At 32.9% G+C, this 21,221-nt stretch overlaps 1 protein-coding gene across 5 annotated transcripts in view; it reads right to left on the bottom strand.

Annotated features, from left to right (window-relative positions):
• Positions 1-21,158, bottom strand: part of SLC25A40 (solute carrier family 25 member 40) — a 47,106-nt gene extending 25,948 nt beyond the window's left edge. For 3 of the 5 annotated variants that reach the window (XM_039878203.1, XM_039878206.1, XM_039878205.1), the window contains exons 1-3: positions 20,940-21,157; positions 2,548-2,616; positions 1,073-1,193 (exon numbers count right to left, since the gene is read on the bottom strand). In XM_039878203.1, coding sequence (XP_039734137.1) covers positions 1,073-1,169 — 97 coding nt within the window. In that variant the 5' untranslated portion in view covers positions 1,170-1,193; positions 2,548-2,616; positions 20,940-21,157. Of the gene's footprint in view, positions 1-1,072; positions 1,194-2,547; positions 2,617-20,745; positions 20,879-20,939 lie in introns of those variants that run through there. The other 2 variants (XM_039878207.1, XM_039878204.1) reach the window with 2 other exon arrangements.
• Between the last annotated feature and the right edge of the window lie 63 nt (positions 21,159-21,221).

Here is a 21,221-nt window from a genome sequence, read left to right as displayed (position 1 = left end):
TTGAATTTTGTTTGAAGAGGATTACTAAGACAATGTAATTACTTCTTTCACAAGTCTTATAACATGTCATTTGCAACTATAATTCCATTAACATTAAAACTAAATTACTAGTCCAAAAATCTAGTTAAATATTTGAGAATAATCCTATAAGTAATCAGTAATCAAATAATATTAGTCTTTCTAAGCTATTAAATTCACCTGCATCAAATAAAAACTATAGGTAATGTAAATATGAGTAAACTGGCCATAAATCATCTTTACCACGAGGTTGTGTTATTCCATTTGGGAACAGCACGGCAAAGGAGAATGGTTTTAATTTTCATGCTGTATTTTGTCCAAGTAGAAAAAAATGCCAAATAATGGTACTAAGAACACTTTTCCTCATCTGAGAATAAGGTCATACTGGATGATCTCTAAGGCCTTTACAACTCTAACATTCTGACCTGAAGAAACGGACTGCATACTAAGGCAATAGTTTGTTCAAGTTATCTGCTATCTTGTTTAAATAAACTAGCTAATGTAAAATCGTTAAAATACTAAATTATCACCTATGTCATTTGGCTAAGAGTATCTATAAGAAACTGACTAAAAAAAAAAAAACAAAAATGTGGACCAGAGAAATTTACGAAATTCGCCATTGATGCAAGCAAGAGTAAAACATAACTTGTATTTGTTGCTACTTTAAATTGCCCAAATTCTGTATTAGTCATTATGTTGATATTTTATTGCTTTCTATTTTAGAAAAAGGATAATAGAGTTATAAAAGTTTAATACTGATAGGAACCACAAAGAACTCTTAGCATAAGCCCCCAATTTTACAGATGAAAAATGAAGCTCAACCAGGAGTAGAGCCAATCCCAAAGTGCATTCACCCTGAGAATGACAAAGTGAGAACTAAAATTCAAGTCTCTTAATTCTCTATCCAGGGTTCTTTTCATGTTATCATACTGATGACGGGAAAGTATCATTTATAAAGGGTAAATAATAATACCATTATTTCACAGATGGTGAAACTCAAACGGATTCACTGATTCATTCAGTTACATAATCTGTATCAATGACATTATTTTACCCATTAGTGATGTCAGTATAGCTCCAGTACAAGAGGCAAGCATTTGTTGAAGAGGTGTCACTTTGATAATCTGTGGTCCCCCTGCTTCAGGATCCATATTTTTAACTAACTGAAGAAAAATCTGTTAAATAAAAGCAAAACGTAAAATTTTAATGGAAAATGCCCTCAAAATTGACTGCTAAAAATTAAATAAACTATAAGAACAATAATCAGTATTAACATCAAAGCACATGTTATATCCACTATCAAAAGTAAATATACAAGTTCTATACACAAGGGCACCACACAAGAGCCATTAATAGAACATGCCTTCTGATTTGCCATAATTAATAATGTACTTCAGCTAAGCTGTGTAAGCAGCATCACATTTTTTAGACCTTTAATAGAGCATTAAGAAAACAGACTCTGGCCATGTAACAGAAAAAAAGTAGCTGATCTTGGCTAAGAATCTGTGAATATAGCCTCTTAAGAACTACTCAGATATGCTAAACTTGTATGGAGTTATCAGCAAATATAGCATTATTTTTATAGCATACCAAAAAATTGTTGCAAAGGTATAAAATTTAAAAAAACATAACTTCCATAAGAAGCATTATCTTAGAAAAATTTGGTGAGAAAAGCAAAATATACTCTTTCTAAAAAGTCAATTAACATAAAAAAGAATAAAAATCACATAAACTTGCTATTCAAAATTAACCATTGGCAACATACAGGTGTCATTTTCCAAATGTCTATGTACATACAACCACATATATAAATATGCAAATGTTGTTTATGTGTATATTATATATACATATACATATAAACATTTATGTATTTGTATACATGCATTTTTTTCTGAAAAATAAAAATAGGTTATACTGGTCCTATAGTTTTGTAGTCAGCTTTGATACTTAAAAATATTTTAGACACTGTGCCAATAAATATAGACTTACATTATCATTTGTAATGTTTAAACAGTTTTTAATTTTATTTAATCAGTCTCATATTGTTAATTAGGTTATTGCCAATTTTTCATTAATTCTTTCATTCATGTCATATATTCTCATATAAATATCCTTACACATAAATCTTTTTGTAGTCTTTCTATAATTACTCTAGGAGAAAAAGTGAGATTGCTGGCTAAACTAAAAACTTGAGACAATGCTTTCCCAGAGGGCTGAACCAATTTATACTTTCACTGGCAATATATGAGTTCCTATTAATCCACACTTTACCAAACTCTCTCTCACATTACCTATCATTTACTTTTTCTGAACCATTTGAAAGTAGGTTGTACACATCATGCTCTTCATCCTAAATATCTCAGAATATTCTGTTATATAATCAAAGTACAACTATCAAATTGAGAAAACTGAATTCTGACAGTACTCTACCTACAGTTCATATCCCAATTTTGTCAATTATCCCAATAATGACTTTATAAAAATGAAGGGTAATTTTGTTGTTTCTTTAGATTTTTATTATTTACATACCTGTCTTGAGTCTTTTCCTCAACTCTGTGCTCCAATTTTTTATTGTTTCTGACATCAGTAGCTGAAAATCTAGAGTGAAAAAAGAAAGCTGTCTTATCTTTTCATGCAGGAAAGGGAAAACAAGCCTAAATAAAATACATATGTAAAAAACTTTAAAACACAAATCAATATTTATTTATTGAATGCTCTATTAAGTACTTTGAGGAATATGAAGAACACTCCACAAAAACCAGCATTAGAGTTATGAAAGTATTTTCTCAAAAATTTCACATTACCTCAGTAAATATATTCCACTTTAAAAACAAACAATTCTAGAACCTGAACACATTGATCAATTTTAGATTATTATGAGCTGAACAAATAGATTTTGTGACACAAAATTAAGTATACAGCATCATCTATGATGTATTTGGGGGGAAGAAATTTTTAATCTGAATCTAAACAATCCTTTAGCTCTAATTTCAATTTTACAGGAAATTCTGAGACTAAAGTAACATTAACATGGTAAAGGATGCCACGAAACAGAAGGTGTAATAGTCTATAGAACTGTGGTCTTGATTTCTTCGATAAGGAAAAAGAGAGGAAAAAGGTGGTGGGAGGTGGGGAACTGTTCTAGAACAAAGGAATCTATGACCGTCAACAACCAAATGCATCCTGGTTCAGTAAACAATCTTTAAAAAGCCAGTTTGTGGGTAACTAAAGAACTCTGAACATAGGCTGGATACTAGAAAATAATAATATTAAAAAATTATTATTGATTTTGATGAAATAAAGGTATAATGGTTCTGTAAAAAGTGTTTTTTAAAAGAGTCATACTGAAGTATTAAGGGCTAAAATGTTATCATAGCTACTTCAGAAAAAATATACTAAAATGTTAACAATCTGTTAAGTTTAGGTGATAAGTATGCCATAAGTATTTCACTGTTCTGTATTTTTCTGTATATAGAAAAATTTACACAATAAAAATTTTTTAATTCCTGAAATTTATGTAGAATCTTCAAATCTAAGAACATACTTCTAACAGTCATTTACATGAACACAGCTCTTTTAAGTGAAAAAATAATACATATATGCTCGAATACAAGTATACTCATTCTCCTCCAGAAGAAGAATAAAAAGGCCTACAGTTCTTCGACACCCATCCAGCAAAATTGGAAACCTGAATATGTTCACCTGAAATTCAAGCCAGAAAAACTGATATATTTCTAGCAATTATTTAGAAAGGAAAAAAGCCAGAAATTTAGATGTAACTTCTTAGAACCAAGAATTAAGGTTATTGGACTTTATTATTTAACATATATTTTTTTAGAAAAATAAGTCATATCGACAATCTCCTAAGAGCATAACATATATCTAAGTACAATGAGATCTGAAAAATGTGGGAAAAATGGACAACATAACTACAGTTTTCGGAGTAGATGGAGAAAAAATGGGAAGCAATAATCTTAGTGGGTTGTCTAGTACTCATAATGAATTCTACAATGCTTTAAATTCTCTACAGTACTATCAATATACTTATCTTTTTTCTTTGTATCTTTCCACTCTTCTGTGTGGCAGGTACTTTTTTAGGGAGCACATGGACTAGTGGGAGAGATGACTATTTAACAACCCTTTGGCTCTGCTGTAACCTTAGGACATCTCATAAATAAATGTTCTAAAAACAGAGCCTTCTTCAACTCCCTATGAAATTCCTTTTCTATACTTTTTCTGCATTCTGTATTCCACTTAAGTTAGTATTAATGATTTCCTATACTTCACCAAGGTGGAATTCAAGTATAAATGGCAAACAATCTCAAACATAAAGAATCAAACAATACTTGAAGGAAGAAATGAAAGTTAATTAATGACAAAATCTACTCAACCAAGTGATGAATGGAGAAGCTTTAGTAAAAGGATTAGGGCAACAGCCAAGTCAGGAGATAACAGATCAATATATACTTATTATTACCACAATTTTTAATTTTTTCACCAAATGTGTTAAGTGCTATTTTATTATACTCTTGATTTCCATTCCCTTGATTAATGATGCTGAACTTCTCTTCACATTTTTATTACCAGTATGTATTGCCTCTTCTGTAGTATGTCCATTTATAACTTTTGCCCATTTTTCTGTTATTTGTATTTTTCTTATTAGTTTGAGGAATCTTTTATTCTTAATACAAATTATTTTTAGATTGTGTGAAATTATCTTCTTAAGGTCTATGATTTGTCTTTTCACATTCTTTAAAGTATCTTTTGATAAATTAAAGTTCTTAATTTTTTGTGGGACAAAACATACAACATGAAACCTATGTTCTTAACTAATTTTTAGGTGTATGGTACACATAACAGCACTATTAACTATATGCAGATCGTTTTACAGGAAATCTCTAGAACTTTTTCATCATGCATGACTGAAACTCTATACTCATTAAATAGCAACTCTCTATTTCATGGTCTTCCCAACCCCTAGCAACTACCATTCTACTTTCTCTTTCTAGGAATTTGACTACTTTAGATATCTCATATAAGTGGAATCATGCAATATTTCTCCTTCTATGACTGGCTCATTTCACCCTGCATAATGCCCTCAGAGTTATCTATGTTATAGCATATGATAGGATTTCCTATGATAGGGCTAAATAATACTCTACTGTATGAATATATCATTTACATTATCCATTCATCTATCAATGGACATTTAGATGTTTTGACCTCTTGAACTGTGCATAATGCTGCAATGAACATGAGAGTGCAAATATCTTGTCGAGATCCAGATTTCAATTCTTTTGGATTAATATCCAGGAAAGGATGCTAGATTATATGATAGTTCCTTTTCAAATTTTTTTTGAAGAACCTCCCTCCTTATGGTTTCCATAGCAAGCTACACCATTTTATATTCCATCAACAATGCACATGGTTCCAATTTCTCCACACCTATCCCCGGCACTTGCTATTTTCTGGGTTCTTTGTTCGCTTTTTAAATATTGGCCATCCTAACAGTTGTGTGGTGATACCTTGTGATTTTGATCTCATTTGCAAGATGATTAGTGATCCTCAGTGTCTTTTCATAATCCAGTTGGCCATTTGTATATTTTTGGAAAAATGTCTATTAAAATATTTTACTCATTTTTGAATCAGTATTTTTTGCTGTTGAGTTGCAGGAGTTCCCCATATACTTTGGATACTAATCCCTTATCAGACTTATTGTTTGGAAATATTTTCTCTCATTGCCTTTTCACTCTGTTGACTGTTTCTTTTGCTGTACAGCAGCTTTTTAGTTTGAGCTTGTCCCACATGCCTGGGACAAAAACATCCCACATTTTTGCTTTTATTGTCTGTGCTTTTGGTGTCATATCCAAGAAATCACTGCCAAAGTCAATGTTATAAAGCTTCCCCTATTTCTTTCTAGAAGTTTTATGATTTCGTTTAAGTCTTCCATTTTGAGTTGCTTTTTGTATGTGGTGTAAGATAAAGGTCAAAATTCTTAATGTTACTGTAGCCAAATTTATGGATCTTTTCCTTTAGAGACAACAATTTTTGTCTTCTTTAATCTTTCCCTACTCAAAAGTCTAAAATACATTTACCTATGTTTTATCTCTAAAAGTTTTAAAATTTTGCTATTGACAAATTTTAAGCTCTTAATCCATGTAGAATTTTTCTAACAGCATGTGAAGTAGGAATCCAATTTCATCTTTTCTCATGTGAAACCAGAAAACTACTTTCTCCAAGTCCAATTATTAAACAATCCCTTCTTTCTCCTCTAAACTAACATACCACTTTCTGAAACCTAAGTTCTATTCCTGTGTGGAACCATTTCTAGGCTATTTTATCCTACTGGTCTTAACCCATACCATACTGTATGTAATGTTGAGTCCTTATACTTGCTAGGAAAGTCCACTCTCCTTGAACCTCTTCTTCATAAGTGTCATGGTTACTCTTGGCCCTGTAGGCCTTCATATAAGTTTAAAAATAATCTTACCAAGTTCCTTTTAAAATCCCTTTGAAATTTTGATTGAAATTGAATTGAATCTATAGGTAAATCTGGAGAGAATCAATATCCACTAATACAGTTTATTTACTTATTCAGGTCTTCCTACGGCTGTTCCAAAAGTTTCAAATTTGTCCTACAGAGGTCTTGTATATTGTAGACTGTTTCCAGCTGATGGCTAGTACAAATAAAGGAGTTATGACTATCCATATATAGTCTTGAGTACATAAATATGAATAAAATGGCTGGATCAAATGGCAAATGCATGTTTAACTTTTAAAGAAATTGCCAAAATACTTTCCAAAGCAGCTGTATCATTTTATATTCCCACCAGCATGCAAGTTTGGTTGCTCCACATCCTTAACAACACCTGGTAAAGTAATTAAAATTTTTTTAATCATTTGAATAGCAGAGTAGTGATATCTCATTGGGCACTGCTTCACATCACATCAAGAAATAATGATGTGATGCATTTTTTTCATGGGGTTATTTGCCATATCTTCTTTACCTATTTTCTTCTTTTGTTCTGGTGCCACTTCTGAAGAACAGAATAGGATAAAAGTGACAAAATGTCACTTTTAAGTTATAAAACACTCTGACTTCCATCTTAGTTGACTCTTCGCTCTTACTTGCTTGCTCTAATGATATGAGCTGTCACGATGTGACCTGCCCTATGGAGAGGCCCACTTGAACACTAATGGTAGCCTCTGGCCAATAGCCAGTACTGAACTGAGTCCCCTCCAGTCCAACCAGCCATAGAAAACTGAAATCTTGCCAATAACTACTTTAGTGAGCCTGGAAGCAGTTCCCACCCCAGCTGAGCTTTGAGATGAATGTAACCCGAGCCAACATCTTCACTGAACTCTTATGAAAGACCAACCTTACCCAGAAAAGCTGCATCCAGATTCTAGATACACAGAAACTATGAGGTAATATTCGTTTTAAACTATATCATTCTGGAGTAATTTATTACACAGCAAAAGATAGCTAATACAGCATCTTTTGAGATGACCATATCGTTTTTTCTTTTTTGGTCTGGTTACATAGTGATTACATTGCTTAATTTTTCTAATGATCAACCTTCCTTGCATTCCTAGGATAAATCCTACTTCCTCATGATATGATGTTTATTCCTTTTATATAACACAAGTTTTAATTTTTTAAATTTTTACTAAGAATTTTAACATCAATATCCATAAGGAATATTGTTACATAATTTTCTTGTATTGTCTTAATTTGATGAATATTCAACCATCTGGGTCTGAGATTTTTAGAGATATAAGGATATCTGGGTTATTAATTTCTTCTTGTGTGAGCTTTGGTAGTTGGTATATTTCAAGGAATTTGTTCATTTAAGTATTGAATTTATGAGCAAAATATTGTTCATAATATTGCTTTATTGTCCTTTAAATGGCTATATATTCCAGTAATATTATTGGTTAATTTGTATCTCCTCCTTTTTTCCTGATCTGGCAAGAGACTTGTAAATTTTATTTATCTCAGAGAATCAAATTTTGATCTCATTTTCTCTATTTCTTTTTAATATCATTTTCTCACCTCAGCTTTTATTGTTTCTTTTCTTTTCACTTTGGGTTTGTTGACATTAGTGATTTAAGAATGTTCTTTTCTAATATAGGCTTGTAGTGCTAAAAATTCCACTCTGAGCACTGCTTAAGTTCCATCTCACAAATCTGAATACATGATGTTATCATTTTCATTCTGTTAAAAACGTTTTCTAATTTCCTGATTTTTCTTATACCATCCTTATTGATTTTTGGTATCAAGGCTATGGAGAATATTTTCTCTTTTGGAAAAGTCTGTATAAGGTAGGAATTATTTGTTCCTTAAATATTTGATATAATTGATCTATGAATTATAATTGTCTGTGAATTTTTCTTTATGTGTTTAAAATACGTATTATTTTAATTTGTTGAACAGATATTCAGAGTATAATTCATGCATTCTTTTTGTTATTAAAAAGGTATGGATATTTTATATGTAAACAATCACTGACCTTATCACAAAAATGAAATAACAAACTGAACCAAAGCAAGACAAATAAGCCTTAATGAATTTTATAACTTTGGTCATTTGAGTCCCTAAAATGTAACTTAGTAACTGTTGTATAAGATATACAATGTTATTTATTATGTACATGGGTTTCTCATAACCACAGGATTCAATTTCACAAACTACTAAAAAATTTTGAATTCACAATAGTACTCCATTTTTAGACAGGCTCTCTAACAACATTCATCCTTTAGGCTACCCTCAAGAATGTACTCTTCCGCTACTGGAGAAAAACACACACACACACACACACACAAAGAAGTTACCATGATAAGCCTTATTTTGGGCCATGAATCCAGTCTTAATGAATTTATAAGGTTTAAATCATACAATTACATTCTGTGACAAAAATGGAAATAGAAAATCCCTAAATACTGGTAAACTAAATAACACACTTCTGAATATCTCATGAGTCAAAGTACAAATCAAAAGGCATTCTTACACTGAATGATTAAATGTTGAAAGTTTTCCCTTTGACATCAAGAACATATGTACATTACCACTACTCCTATTTAATATTTTATTAAAGGTCCTAGCCATCTAGGTAAAGCAAAAAATATATGTGTGTATGTATTTACAATTTAGAAAGAAAAAAATCATTATTTGCAGATGACACAATTGTGAACACGGAAAATTTAAGCCCACTATTTAATTATAAGAAGTAAAGGCAATGTTGCTAGATATAAAAATCAATATGCCAAATTAAATTGTATTTCTGTATACTAGCAACATACAGAAAATAAAATTTAAAATAAACAGCATGCACAATAGAATGGAAGAATTTTATGTTCTCTGGAAATCTCGCAAAAGATTTTCAAGACATCTGTAGAAAAAAACATAAAATTTAACTCACTTAAAGGCCTTAATATAGAGAAATATACCATTTCATTGACTGAAAGAATGAATTCTATCGATTCTTCCTAACTGATCTATAAGTCTCAGGAATCATAAGCTAAACTCCAAATCTTCTTACTTTAGTAGATTTGACAAACTACTTCCCAAAACTTATATGGAAGTAAAAAATGGCATGAATTGACAAAATTGTAAGGTGTAGCTAAAGCAGAGGTTACAAGGAAATTTTTAACATATGCTTATATTATAAAAGGTCTAAAAATCAATGATCTAAGCACCTCCCCTAAGGAACTAGAAAAACAAGAGCAAATTAGAATCAAAGAAAACGGAAAGAATAAAAATAGAAACTAAAAGGAAAAATTCACTAGAAGGGTTCAACAGCATGTTTGAGAAGGGAGACTGAACCAGGGAACTTAAAGACAGATCAATTGAGATCACTCAATCTGAGCAACAGAAATAAAAAGAAAGAACACCCAACAGAGCCTAACAGACCTTGGGACATTATCAAGCATGTCAACATACACATAACAGGACCCCCAGAAATAGAGGAGAGAAAGGGGCAGAATGATGGCTAAAACTTTTCAACTTTGATAAAAGAAATGAACCTAACAGGCTCAAAAAATTCCTATAGAATAAACTCAAAGAGAGCCACACTGAGACATGTTATAATCAAACTGGCAAAGTCAAACACAAAGAGAATCCTGAAAGCAGTGAGAAAAGAAATTCAGCATATTAAAAGAATCCCCCAGAATTAACAGCTGATTTCACATCCAAAACCATAATGGCCAGAAGGCAGTGGGATAATGTTTTCACAGCAGTGAAAAGAAAAAGACTCTCAACCAATAATTCTGTATCTAACAAATTATGCAGTTTGATCCTTGAACAGGAGTCTGAACTGCATGGATCTGCTTATACATGGATTTTTTTCAATAAATACCATAAATGTATTTTCTCTTCCTCATGATTTTAACATTTTCTTTTCTCTAGCTTTGTTGTAAGAATACAGTATATAACACACATAACATATAAAATATGTGTTAACTGACTACTTATGTTATCAGTAAAGCTTCCAGTCAATAGCAGGCTATTTAGTTTTGGGGAAGTCAAAATTTATATGCAAATTTTCATCTGCATAGGGGGGTCAGTGCCCCTAACTCGTGCATTATTCAAAGGTCAACTGTACTTTGAAATTGAGAGAAAAATTAAGATATTCCCAGAAAAACAAAATCACAGAGAATTTGTCACTAGTGGACTTGTCCTACAAGAAATACTGGAAGATAGAGGACAATCTGGTGTCAGCCAGAAGAGAGAGGTGTTAGAGGGCTGGGAGAAAGGGGTGAGGGGTTAAAGAAGTACAAGTAAGTAGTTGACAGATAGTCATAGGGATGGGCAGCACAGCATACGGAATGCAGTAAGCATTAATGTAATGGCTAGGTGGAGAGCCAGAAAAGAGAAAGAGCAATTAGGAGGATCATGTTATATACTATATAAATGTCTAACCAAGATACTATGTGCTTGAAACTAATAATAAAGTAAATTAAAAATATATATAATAAAAATAAATAAAATATAAATGAAGAAAAAAATACTAAAATGAAAGGCACTAGAAACAAATGAAGAAACAAGGAGAACCAGCAAAATTAATGACATAGGTAACATAAAAGATGATCGGATAAAGCAATAAAATAAATCTGTGTTGATGGGCATACAATATATAAAGATATAATTTGTAATGACATCAATAACACAAAGGACAGAGGACAGGATGGGACTACACAAGAGAAAATTTTTGATACTATTGAAATTACATTGGTATTAATCTGAGCCAAATCATTATAAATTAAAATATTTTCTATTCCACCAGACAAAAACTAAGAAAATAACAAAAAATATAACAGAAGAAACAACAAAAGAATTAAAGCAGCAAATGAGAAAATATCTATTCAAAACAGAAGGCAATAATAAAGGAAGAGTGAAACAAAACAAATACATACAGAAAAAAATAGCAAAACAGCAGGTGTAAATCCCAGCTGATTAAATGTAGATGGATAAGACTATACTACCCTGTCTACAAGAGATATGTTTTAGATTCAAACACAAAAATAGGCTGAAAGTAAATGAATGGAACAGCAGTAATGGTAACTACAAAGGTAAATTTACAAATCTGCATTAATGTATTTTTGGTTGGTAATTCCTATTTTTTTCTCTACATGATTTTAAATAATTATATAAAATAATAATGATAAATCTATGTTGATTACTATCATTTATAACTATGTTACTTATAACAATAACAATATATCATTCATAACAACATGAAAGGGTTGAGGGAATGAAGTTATATAGGAGCAAAGTTTTTATATACTATTAAAGCCAAGGTGGTATTAATCTGAACTAAATTGTTATAAATTAAATTTTTGTTGTAATCCTCAGCACACCCCCAAAAGAAATAAGTGAAATATATATAGTTTTAAAAAAAAAAAGGGAATCTTTACCTAACACGAAAGATAAAAGTAATGAAAGAACTGAAGAACAAAAATATAGCACAGATGGAAAACAAATAAACAAAAAAACCTGACAAGTCGGTCTTGTCTTATGAATAATTTCATTATTAAACACTCCAATTAAGCAACAGAGAGTGGGAGAATAAATTTAAAAATTTTAGAAACTACAAGAGACTCATTTCAGAATCAAAGACACAAACAGGTTGAAAATGAAAGTGGAAAAAGATATTCTGTGAAGACAGTAAGTAACCAAAGAGAGAGACAGAATGCCAATACTAGTATCAGACAATATGGACTTTCAGATAAAAGTTGTTATAACAAAGAAGTGCCAAATGATGATAAAAGGATATAATCTATAATCAATCTATCAAGATATAACATTTGTAAACATATATATCTATCTCTAACAACAGAACCCCAAATTATATGAAGCAAAAACTGACAGGACAAAGACACAGGCAGTTCAATAATATTTGGAAACTTAAATCTTTCACTTTCTAATGAATAAAACTAGATAAAAGATATACAAGGAACCAGAAGTCCTAAATAACAGTATAAGCCAACTAGAACTAGACTTAACAGACACACATAGAATACTCCACCAAACAGGAGGAAATACTCTCTTCTCAGGTGAACGCGAAATATTCTCTGGGATAAATCATATGTTAGAGCATAAAACGAGTTTCAATAAATTTAAAAGGACTGAAATAATACAAAGTATTTTCTCTGATCACAATAGAAAATTAGATATCAATAATGAAGAAAATGTGGAATATTCAGAAACATGTGGAATGAAACAACACACTCTTACATAACTAATAGATCAAAGTGTTACAAGAGAAATTAGGAAACACCCTGAGATGAATGCGTATGAAAACACAACATGCCAAAACTTAAGAGATGCAATAAAAGCACTGAGAGAAAAATTTAGAGCTGTAAAGGCCTATTAAAATATAAGGAAGACCTCAAATCAATAACCTAACCTTCTTCCATATGGAACCTAATAAAAGAAGAGCAAACTAAACCCAAGCAAGAAGAGGAAAGAAATAGTATAAATTAGAATGTAAATAAACAAAATAGTAGAAAGAATCAATAAAACCAAAAGTTGTTTCTGTATAATGATCAACAAAGTTGACATTTAGCTAGACTGACAAAGAAAAAAGAGAAGACTCAAATTACTAAAATCAGGCATGAAAGTAGAGACATTATCAGCTTTACAGAAATAAAAATTATTACAGAATATTATGAACAAGTATCTGTCAACAAATCACATAACCTGGATAAAACTGACAAATTCATAGAAATACACATACTACAAAAACTGACTCAAGAAGAAACAGAAAATCAAAAGACTTATAACAAGAAATTTAATTAGTAATCAGAAATCTCCCAATAAAGAAAAGTCCAGGACTAGATGGCTTCACTGGTGAATTCCACCAAATATTTAAAAAAGAATTAACATCACTTCTTTTCAAACTCTTCTAATAAACAGAAGAGGGAACACTTCTAACTCATTCTATGCAGCCAACATTATTCTGATACCGTAGTTGAAGACACCACAAAAAACCACAAATACACTGTATGTATACGGATGCTAAAATTCTTAACAAAATACAAGTAAACCAAACTCAACTATATATCAAAACAATTTACACCATGACCAAACGGAATTAACCCCAGAAATGTGCAGGTGGTTCAACATGTGAAAATCAATCAATGAAGTATATACCACATTAATTAAGTGAAGGAAACAACGCATGATTAACTCAGTTCATGTGGAAAAATAATCTGATAAAATCCAACCTTTCATGATACACTCAACAAAGTAGTAAAAAAAGAGAACTTCATCAACCTGATAAAGGACATCTATGAAAACCCCACAAATAACATCATACTTAATGGGAAAGACTGAAAGCCCTCTCCCACGGATCAGGAAAAAACACAAGGATGTCTGCTCTCTTGTCACTTCTATTCAACATCATCCTTGAAGTTCTAGCTAGGCAATTAGGCAATAAAAATAAACAAAGGCATCCAGATTTGAAAGGAAGAAAAACCATATTCGCAGATGGCATAATTTTATATCTAGAAAATTCTAAAGAATTCACCAGGAAAAAAAAAAAACCTATCAGAGGTAATAAATTTAGCAAAGTTGTAGGAAACAAGATCAACATACAATAATCAGTTATACTTCTATATAGCAATGAACAATTTATTCTATATAGAATTACACTAAATGAATCTGAAAATAAAATTTTTTTAAAATTCCATTTACGATAGCATCAAAAACAAAATGCTTTAGATGTAAGACCTGTACAATGAAAATTATAAAACATCACTGAAACAAAATAAAGAAGACCTAAAAAAGTGGAAAAACGTGTTCATGCACAGGAACATATAATGCTAAGATGGCACTACTCCAACAAATTCAATGTAATCATTATCAAAATTCCAACTGTTTTGCAAAAATGGACAAATTGATCCTAAAATTCATGACATTCCTAGAGACCCCAAATAACCATAAAAATCTTGGAGAACAACAAATTTGGAGGGCTGAGACTTCACAATTTCAAAACTTATTACACGGCTACAGTTACTTACACAGAGTAGTACTGGTATAAGGATAAGCATATAGGTCACGGAATAGCATCAATATTCCTGAAACAGCCCCATACATCTATGGTCAATTGATTTTCAGCAAGGTTGCAAAGACCATTCAATGGGGAAAGAACAATCTTTTCAACAAATGGCACTGGGACAAATGGAATATCCACATCAAAAGAATGAAGATGGACCACTAGATCATACCACATACATGCATTAATTTGAAATGGGTCAAAGACCTAAATATAAGTGCTAAAAGAATGAAACTCTCAGAAGATGAAGTAAAACTAAATAACTTTGGATTTGGTAATAGGTTCCTGAATATGACACTGAAAGTATAAGAACCAAAAGAAACATAAATACAATTGGATTTTTATCAAAATTAAAACTATTCTGTATCAAACACTATCAAAAAAGTGAAGACAAGTCACAGATTTTACAAATCATCTCTGATAAGTGTTCAAAATATTTAAAGAACACTTACAACTCAACGACAAAGACATAAGCCTAATTAAAAAATGAGTAAAGTACCACAACAGACATTTATTCAAAGAGATACAAATAACCAATAAACACATGAAAAGATGCTCAACATCACTAACCTTCAGGGAAATGCAAATCAAAATCATGATGAGGTACTACTTCATACCCAGTCAAAAAGCTATAATTTAAATAAATAAGTATAATAACAAGTATTAATGTGGAAAAGTAGGAAAACTTTTATACTACTGGTAGGAATGAAAAATAATGCAGCCGCTGTGGAAAACAGTTTGGCAGTTTCTCAAAACATTATGCACATAATAACCGTATGACCCAGCAATTCCATTCTTAGGTATATACCCCCCAAAATCGAAAACATAGTCTAACAGAAACTTGTACACAAATGTTCAGAGTGCTATTATTCATAACAGTAAAAAGCAGAAACAACCCAAACGTTCAACTGATGAATGGATAAATAAAATGTGGCATATTCCTACAAGAGACAATTAGTCAATGAAAATGAATGATACATGTTACAACATGGATGAACCTTAAAAACATTACACTAAATGAAAGCCAGTCACAAGAAAAAAAAACCCACATATTTTATAATTCCATTTATATCAAATGTACATAATTGGCAAATCTATAGAGACAGAAAGCAGATTAGTGGTTGCCCAGGTTTGGGAGAAAATGGGAATGACTGCTTAATGGATATTAGCTTAGGTATCTTTTTGAGATGTTGAAGATGTTCTAGAATTAGATAGCAGTGATGGTTGCATAACATTGTGAATAATCCAGAAGTCACTGAACTGTGTACACTTCAAAATGGTTAAAATGGTGAATTTCATGTTATGTAAATTTCACAATATTTTAAAAACTACACATTATTTCAAAACACATTTATTGGTAGAAGGCTGTGCTGCTGTCCATGATGAAAAAGGGGGAAGAATAGTGACTGAAAGAGACTATGCAGCAATATGCATTTCTCATCGGAAAAGACAAACTAGGGATTGACTAGATCAAGAGTAATTAAGGATCCCAAAAAGAATGGCTATGAGAGAAATAAAAATTATAAAAAAAAGTAATGGCAACAAATAAACTAATTAGGTTCCTTTGAGACAAATGCTGACCCACCTCACTGACAGTATCAAATTTAAGAATCTAGAATAGAAATCTTGCTTTGGTCTTTATACCAAGACTTGGTTGTCTGTTCTTATATCTAATAGAAAAGATAAATATCTTGGTACTATCAACTAAAAACTTGTTTGTTTTTTTTTAAAGCACATGCTATTTTCATAAAACTCAATGAGAATAATAAAGCAAATTTTGGTTGTACTTCACCTTTTTGCTTAGGATCAAATTTTTGATGAGAATGTCACAATTGTATAAATCTATTAATCAACTTATATAAACTTCTCATCCTATCTCAGTATATAATACCCCTGGGATGATCGAAAATCAAGATAAAAATAAATGCAATGACTGGTATGTGGAGAAAAATAAAACTCTAGTATAGAAAGAAATTTCAAAGATTGAAAGAAGCTACCCTGAGTGGATCATGGGAGAATTAACATGAATTGTAACAGACATTAGAATAAGCATTTTACAGCAATAAAATGATGAGTAATCCAACGGTGAAAATAATAATAATATAAGCTTTATTTTATCTACATGCCAGGAGCTAAGCAAAATGTTTCATCTCTCCCCAATAAATTTCCCTAAAATCCTATGGTATTAAGCTTTATACAATGCTGTTAAAAAGGCAACACTTATACTCTGTATTTTATGTATATTATCACTTCATGGTAAAACCGCATTGGAGAAAAATTTATATTGTCAAAATAAAGATGGAATGTTCTAAAACTAAAAACAAGCAAAACAAAACAAAACTAGAAGAGATATCAGTTCACACTCAGTGAGTGATAAGTATGTGTAACAACTGGGATTCTCATATACTGCTGGAGGGAAGGATTAAAAACTTCAGAAGTTTCTCATAGTGTTAAACATCCAGTAACCATATAATTCAGTAATTCCAAGAAAAATAAAAACATGTCCACAAAAGACCTGAATAACAATGTACACAGCAGCATTATTCCTAACAGCCCCAAACTAGAAACAACTCAAATATCCATCAACAGGTGAATGGAGAAACTGTGGTATATTTACACAATGGAATAATACTCAGAAATAAAAGAAACAAACTACTGATCCATGTAGCAACATGGATGAATCATAAAAATGTTTCCCACTTATATGAAGTTGAAATACAGGCAAACTATTTATGATAATAGAAATCAGAAGAATGGTTATCTCCAGGAGAAGGGAGATTAGCACAAGGAATGAAATAACCTGAGATGACAGAAATAGTCTATATTTTGATTGGAATGGTGATTACATGGATGTACTGGAACTCATCAATTAGTATGCTTAAAATGGGTGTACTTTATCATATATGGATTAAGAGCATTAAAAACTTTTAAAATTTATATGAGACTTCTATGGGGTCTTACAGAAAACCTATCTCACTTAGGTATAGCACATTGTAGGTAATCAATATAGAAGGAAAGAAGGAAGTGGGATAGGTGGGTGATTGTTTTATTTATGGCCAACTATGTATTCTGTACTACCCTAAAGGAATTTACAAATTAGTTCAGAATATATAACCTCTGAATCAGTTCATTCCTTAACAGCTCTCACAGGTGCCACATCAGCCTCTGAATTATGCTCTATCAAGGGGATCCACTATCAAATTTGAATCCTCCTGTCTTGCTTATTCTCCATTTCAACCCTTCACCTAGGCTGTGTTCACTGACTTGATACACTGAATTTCCCCTGGTTTCCCAGCCACCCTCACCTGAGATATGGACTTCAGTGCGACAACCACTAACCAACTCCATCCTTTCATATGCTTAGCCTGCAGAACTAAGAAGTTAACCTCAGAAAAACCTTAGGCCCTTCAATTCACCCAGGTAGTGAGACTTTTAAATGTGAAAATAATAAATATAGCAACAGAACACATTTCAGAAGGTAATATTTCAATAGTTGGCAAATAGATCAAACAGGAATATTACTGAAGGCACCAAATGAGGAGATAAAGGCTGAATTTAAGCTAGGCTTACTATGAAAAGGAAAGAGGAACAATTGCCAACCAGGTGGAGAGACTTAAGCAAAAGAAAAAAAACAGGAAAGTGATATTACAGAAGAACAAATACATCCACTTGTCCAGACTCTAGAATAAAAAATTTATATATGGATATGTGTGAGGCAGTCTGGAAAAGCAGATTAGGTCTCATCTGATAATCACAAAAAGTTGTTGAGTAGACTGAGCATATATTACCTTATTTACGGATGAGGAAATTGTAGCATAGAAAGGTTAATACTTGCCCAAGATCATAAAACTACTTAGAAATAGAGCCAATACCTAGTGAACTTCATTTCTCCTGATTCACAGCTAAATGTTCATTTAAATAGATCATGATTCTAAGTGTTCTCCTACTTTGCTTAATAGAATTCTTTAACCAAACTCTCACCATAAACCCTGTCCCGATTCATTTCTTCTTGCATGTATACTTTTCACCTGAAGCACATTTCAAGATATGCTTTAATATAAACCTTATTCTCTTACAAATAGCCCTGATTATTGACGTGATAGGTAAGGAGGTTTCTATACTTATAGGCCACAGATACATGACCAAGTCCTTCTTCCGGTGACTACTAAGACATTTTAGTTCCAATAATAATCTTTTAAAAAATTAACCTTGGGTTACAGATTAGAAAGTTACTAACACAGTCCAGTAAAACAGATTTTCTGCTTTTCATAATTTGGATTATGACATACGATTTAGTCAAGGGTGTATCTAAAAGCATAGGGTACAACTGTTACTGTCCTTCATTGTAGGAAATAAGGAAGGTAATTCATCTTTTACAAGAACATAAAATGGGCTTACAGTTTTTTATTTTCTTCAATAAAAACATGTTTAAATCTTTCCTATATCCCCTAAACCAGTGGTCCACAACCAGGCCCCACAGCAGGAAATGAGCTGCCAGCTAGCTAGTGAAGCTTCCCCTGTATTTGCAGCTCCTCCCCAGCGCTAGCATCACGGCCTTTTGGCTCTACCACAGATCATCAGGCATTAGATTATTATAGGAGCACCAGTCCCAATCTTCCCTTCCTATCTCTGTAATTCCCTACACTGACAGATTTTTTGCAAGAGGATACATTTAATCTGTTTCCACTTCAAACTCATCATTATCTAGTACAGTACTTACCTTAGCCATCTACTGAAATTCTCAGTAAGGAAACTAATGATACCTTAAACACCAGAATCAAAGGCCTATTTTTCAAGTCAGCCTTTTTGAACTCTTGAGGATAGAGGGGCCGGTGTGGAGTTTACCACAATGATAGCACTTACTGAGCTCTTAACTCTGTGCCAGGCACTGTCCTAATTAAGCTTTCAAAAATGTTTTGTTTAAATCTGACAATATCTGAGAAGTAATCTTTTCATAGATTAAAATCAAGGCTCAAAATTACCCCAAACCATATAGTTAGTAAAGCTTGCATGATCTCAATGTTTGCAATTCTGTGACTTTTGACAGTTTGTTTTGTTCCCAGTTCTCTTCCTATCTCTGTGTGTGGCCTTTTCTCCATTTCTTTCACTATATTCTCACCCTCTGTTTATCGCTACTTCTCTTATTTCACTTGCTCTCCAGGGCGATTACATGTCCTCCCAGAACTGTAACTACATTCTATATTAGTGTGTCTAATCTTTTACAGCTTTTTATAAATATAAAAAGCTGGTGCTCTTTCTATAGTTCACATTTTGAAAATAAGCTGTTTTTCCCAAATAGAAAAATCTCATATTGAATATGTTCAAACTACACCTCCTCCTGCCTCTCAAGTTCTGATAACCTCTTTATGCACTTTTATGCATCACCGCTGACTGCGAACCAGTGATCCAGTCTGTGGATGTCTCTCAAATCAATCTTTCTTCCCTCTATCAACCGCCTACCCCACATATACACATCTCTCCTGAGTTACAGACAATTACCAACTATCTAATAAAAATACTTCGATGAGTCTCCCCAGGTCCTTCAACCTAAAGCCATCCACATCTGAACCATCTCTCTGTGTTCTCCGTTTTGTGATACTATAGGTATCACAATCCACCGTTGTCTATACCTTTCAGGTACTGATTTGCAAAATGGTGTTTATAGGCACTAACTTCCCGGAACCACTAAGTCAAAAATCAACCAGTAAACAATGAGTGGCCAAGAGTTAAGAAATGCATAGTCCAAGATTAAATCCTCTTCTCCCTTGAAAGGTTAACAAGCAGAAACATACCCAAACCATTATTTTGTGAAGCGTTTTCTCATTTACAAAACAAAAATAATGTACATAATTTTAATTTAACCCGTACTATAGGCCCATTATTTTCCCCATTTTACAGTTGAAAAACTGAGACTCAAAGAGATCAGGAAATTTAACCAAAGTCTTACAAGCTGATTAAGAGGCCGATTCAAACCCAAACCCTAGACCTGCGATTTCCACTTTTTTCGACTATTACTGAAATAAAACGAAAACAAGTCTGTGCAAAACAGAGGTCAACAGAACAGCACACCCAGTCAAGTACCAAAAGGGCACAAGGCCATCAGAACGCGCTTTAGGCGAAGGGCTTCCACCCTCGCTCAGACACCCCCCAACCTCCAAGCTGCTCTCACCTCGGGAAGTCCCTCTGCGGCCCCGTCTACCGCCCCGAGGGTCGACGGTCACCGCGGGAAAACCACGCTCGGTGACTCTGGGCGCGCTGAACACTAGCTATCGCCGCCTCCCGGCCGGGCCCAAGTCCTGGCTCATCCGCAGCCGCCACGCCTCCAGACTACGGGACATCTGACCCGTAAGAAATAAAACGTACCTGGTGGAGGAGAAGACTGGAAGGCAGGCGATCCCGGCAAACCTAAAAGGCTAGAATGACCCTGATGGAGGGCTGGGACGACCTCCAGCACTAACTGCATCCACTACGTTTGGTCAACACCCAGTCACAAAGTCTCTTGGAGGCAGCGCAGAAACGCTAAGTAGCGGAGCTGAGAGCGCGAATCTGAAGCCAAGGACATAGCGATAGGGGAGGGGCGTGGGCGGAGACGTGACCCGTGGGGGCGGGGCGCGCGGCGCGAGGAGGCGGGACATGCGGGGCGGG

This window comes from Pteropus medius, unplaced genomic scaffold (assembly GCF_902729225.1).
Source record: "Pteropus medius unplaced genomic scaffold, Ma_sr-lr_union100, whole genome shotgun sequence".
Lineage (NCBI taxonomy): Eukaryota > Metazoa > Chordata > Mammalia > Chiroptera > Pteropodidae > Pteropus > Pteropus medius.
This window is presented reverse-complemented; position numbering and strand designations above follow the sequence as displayed.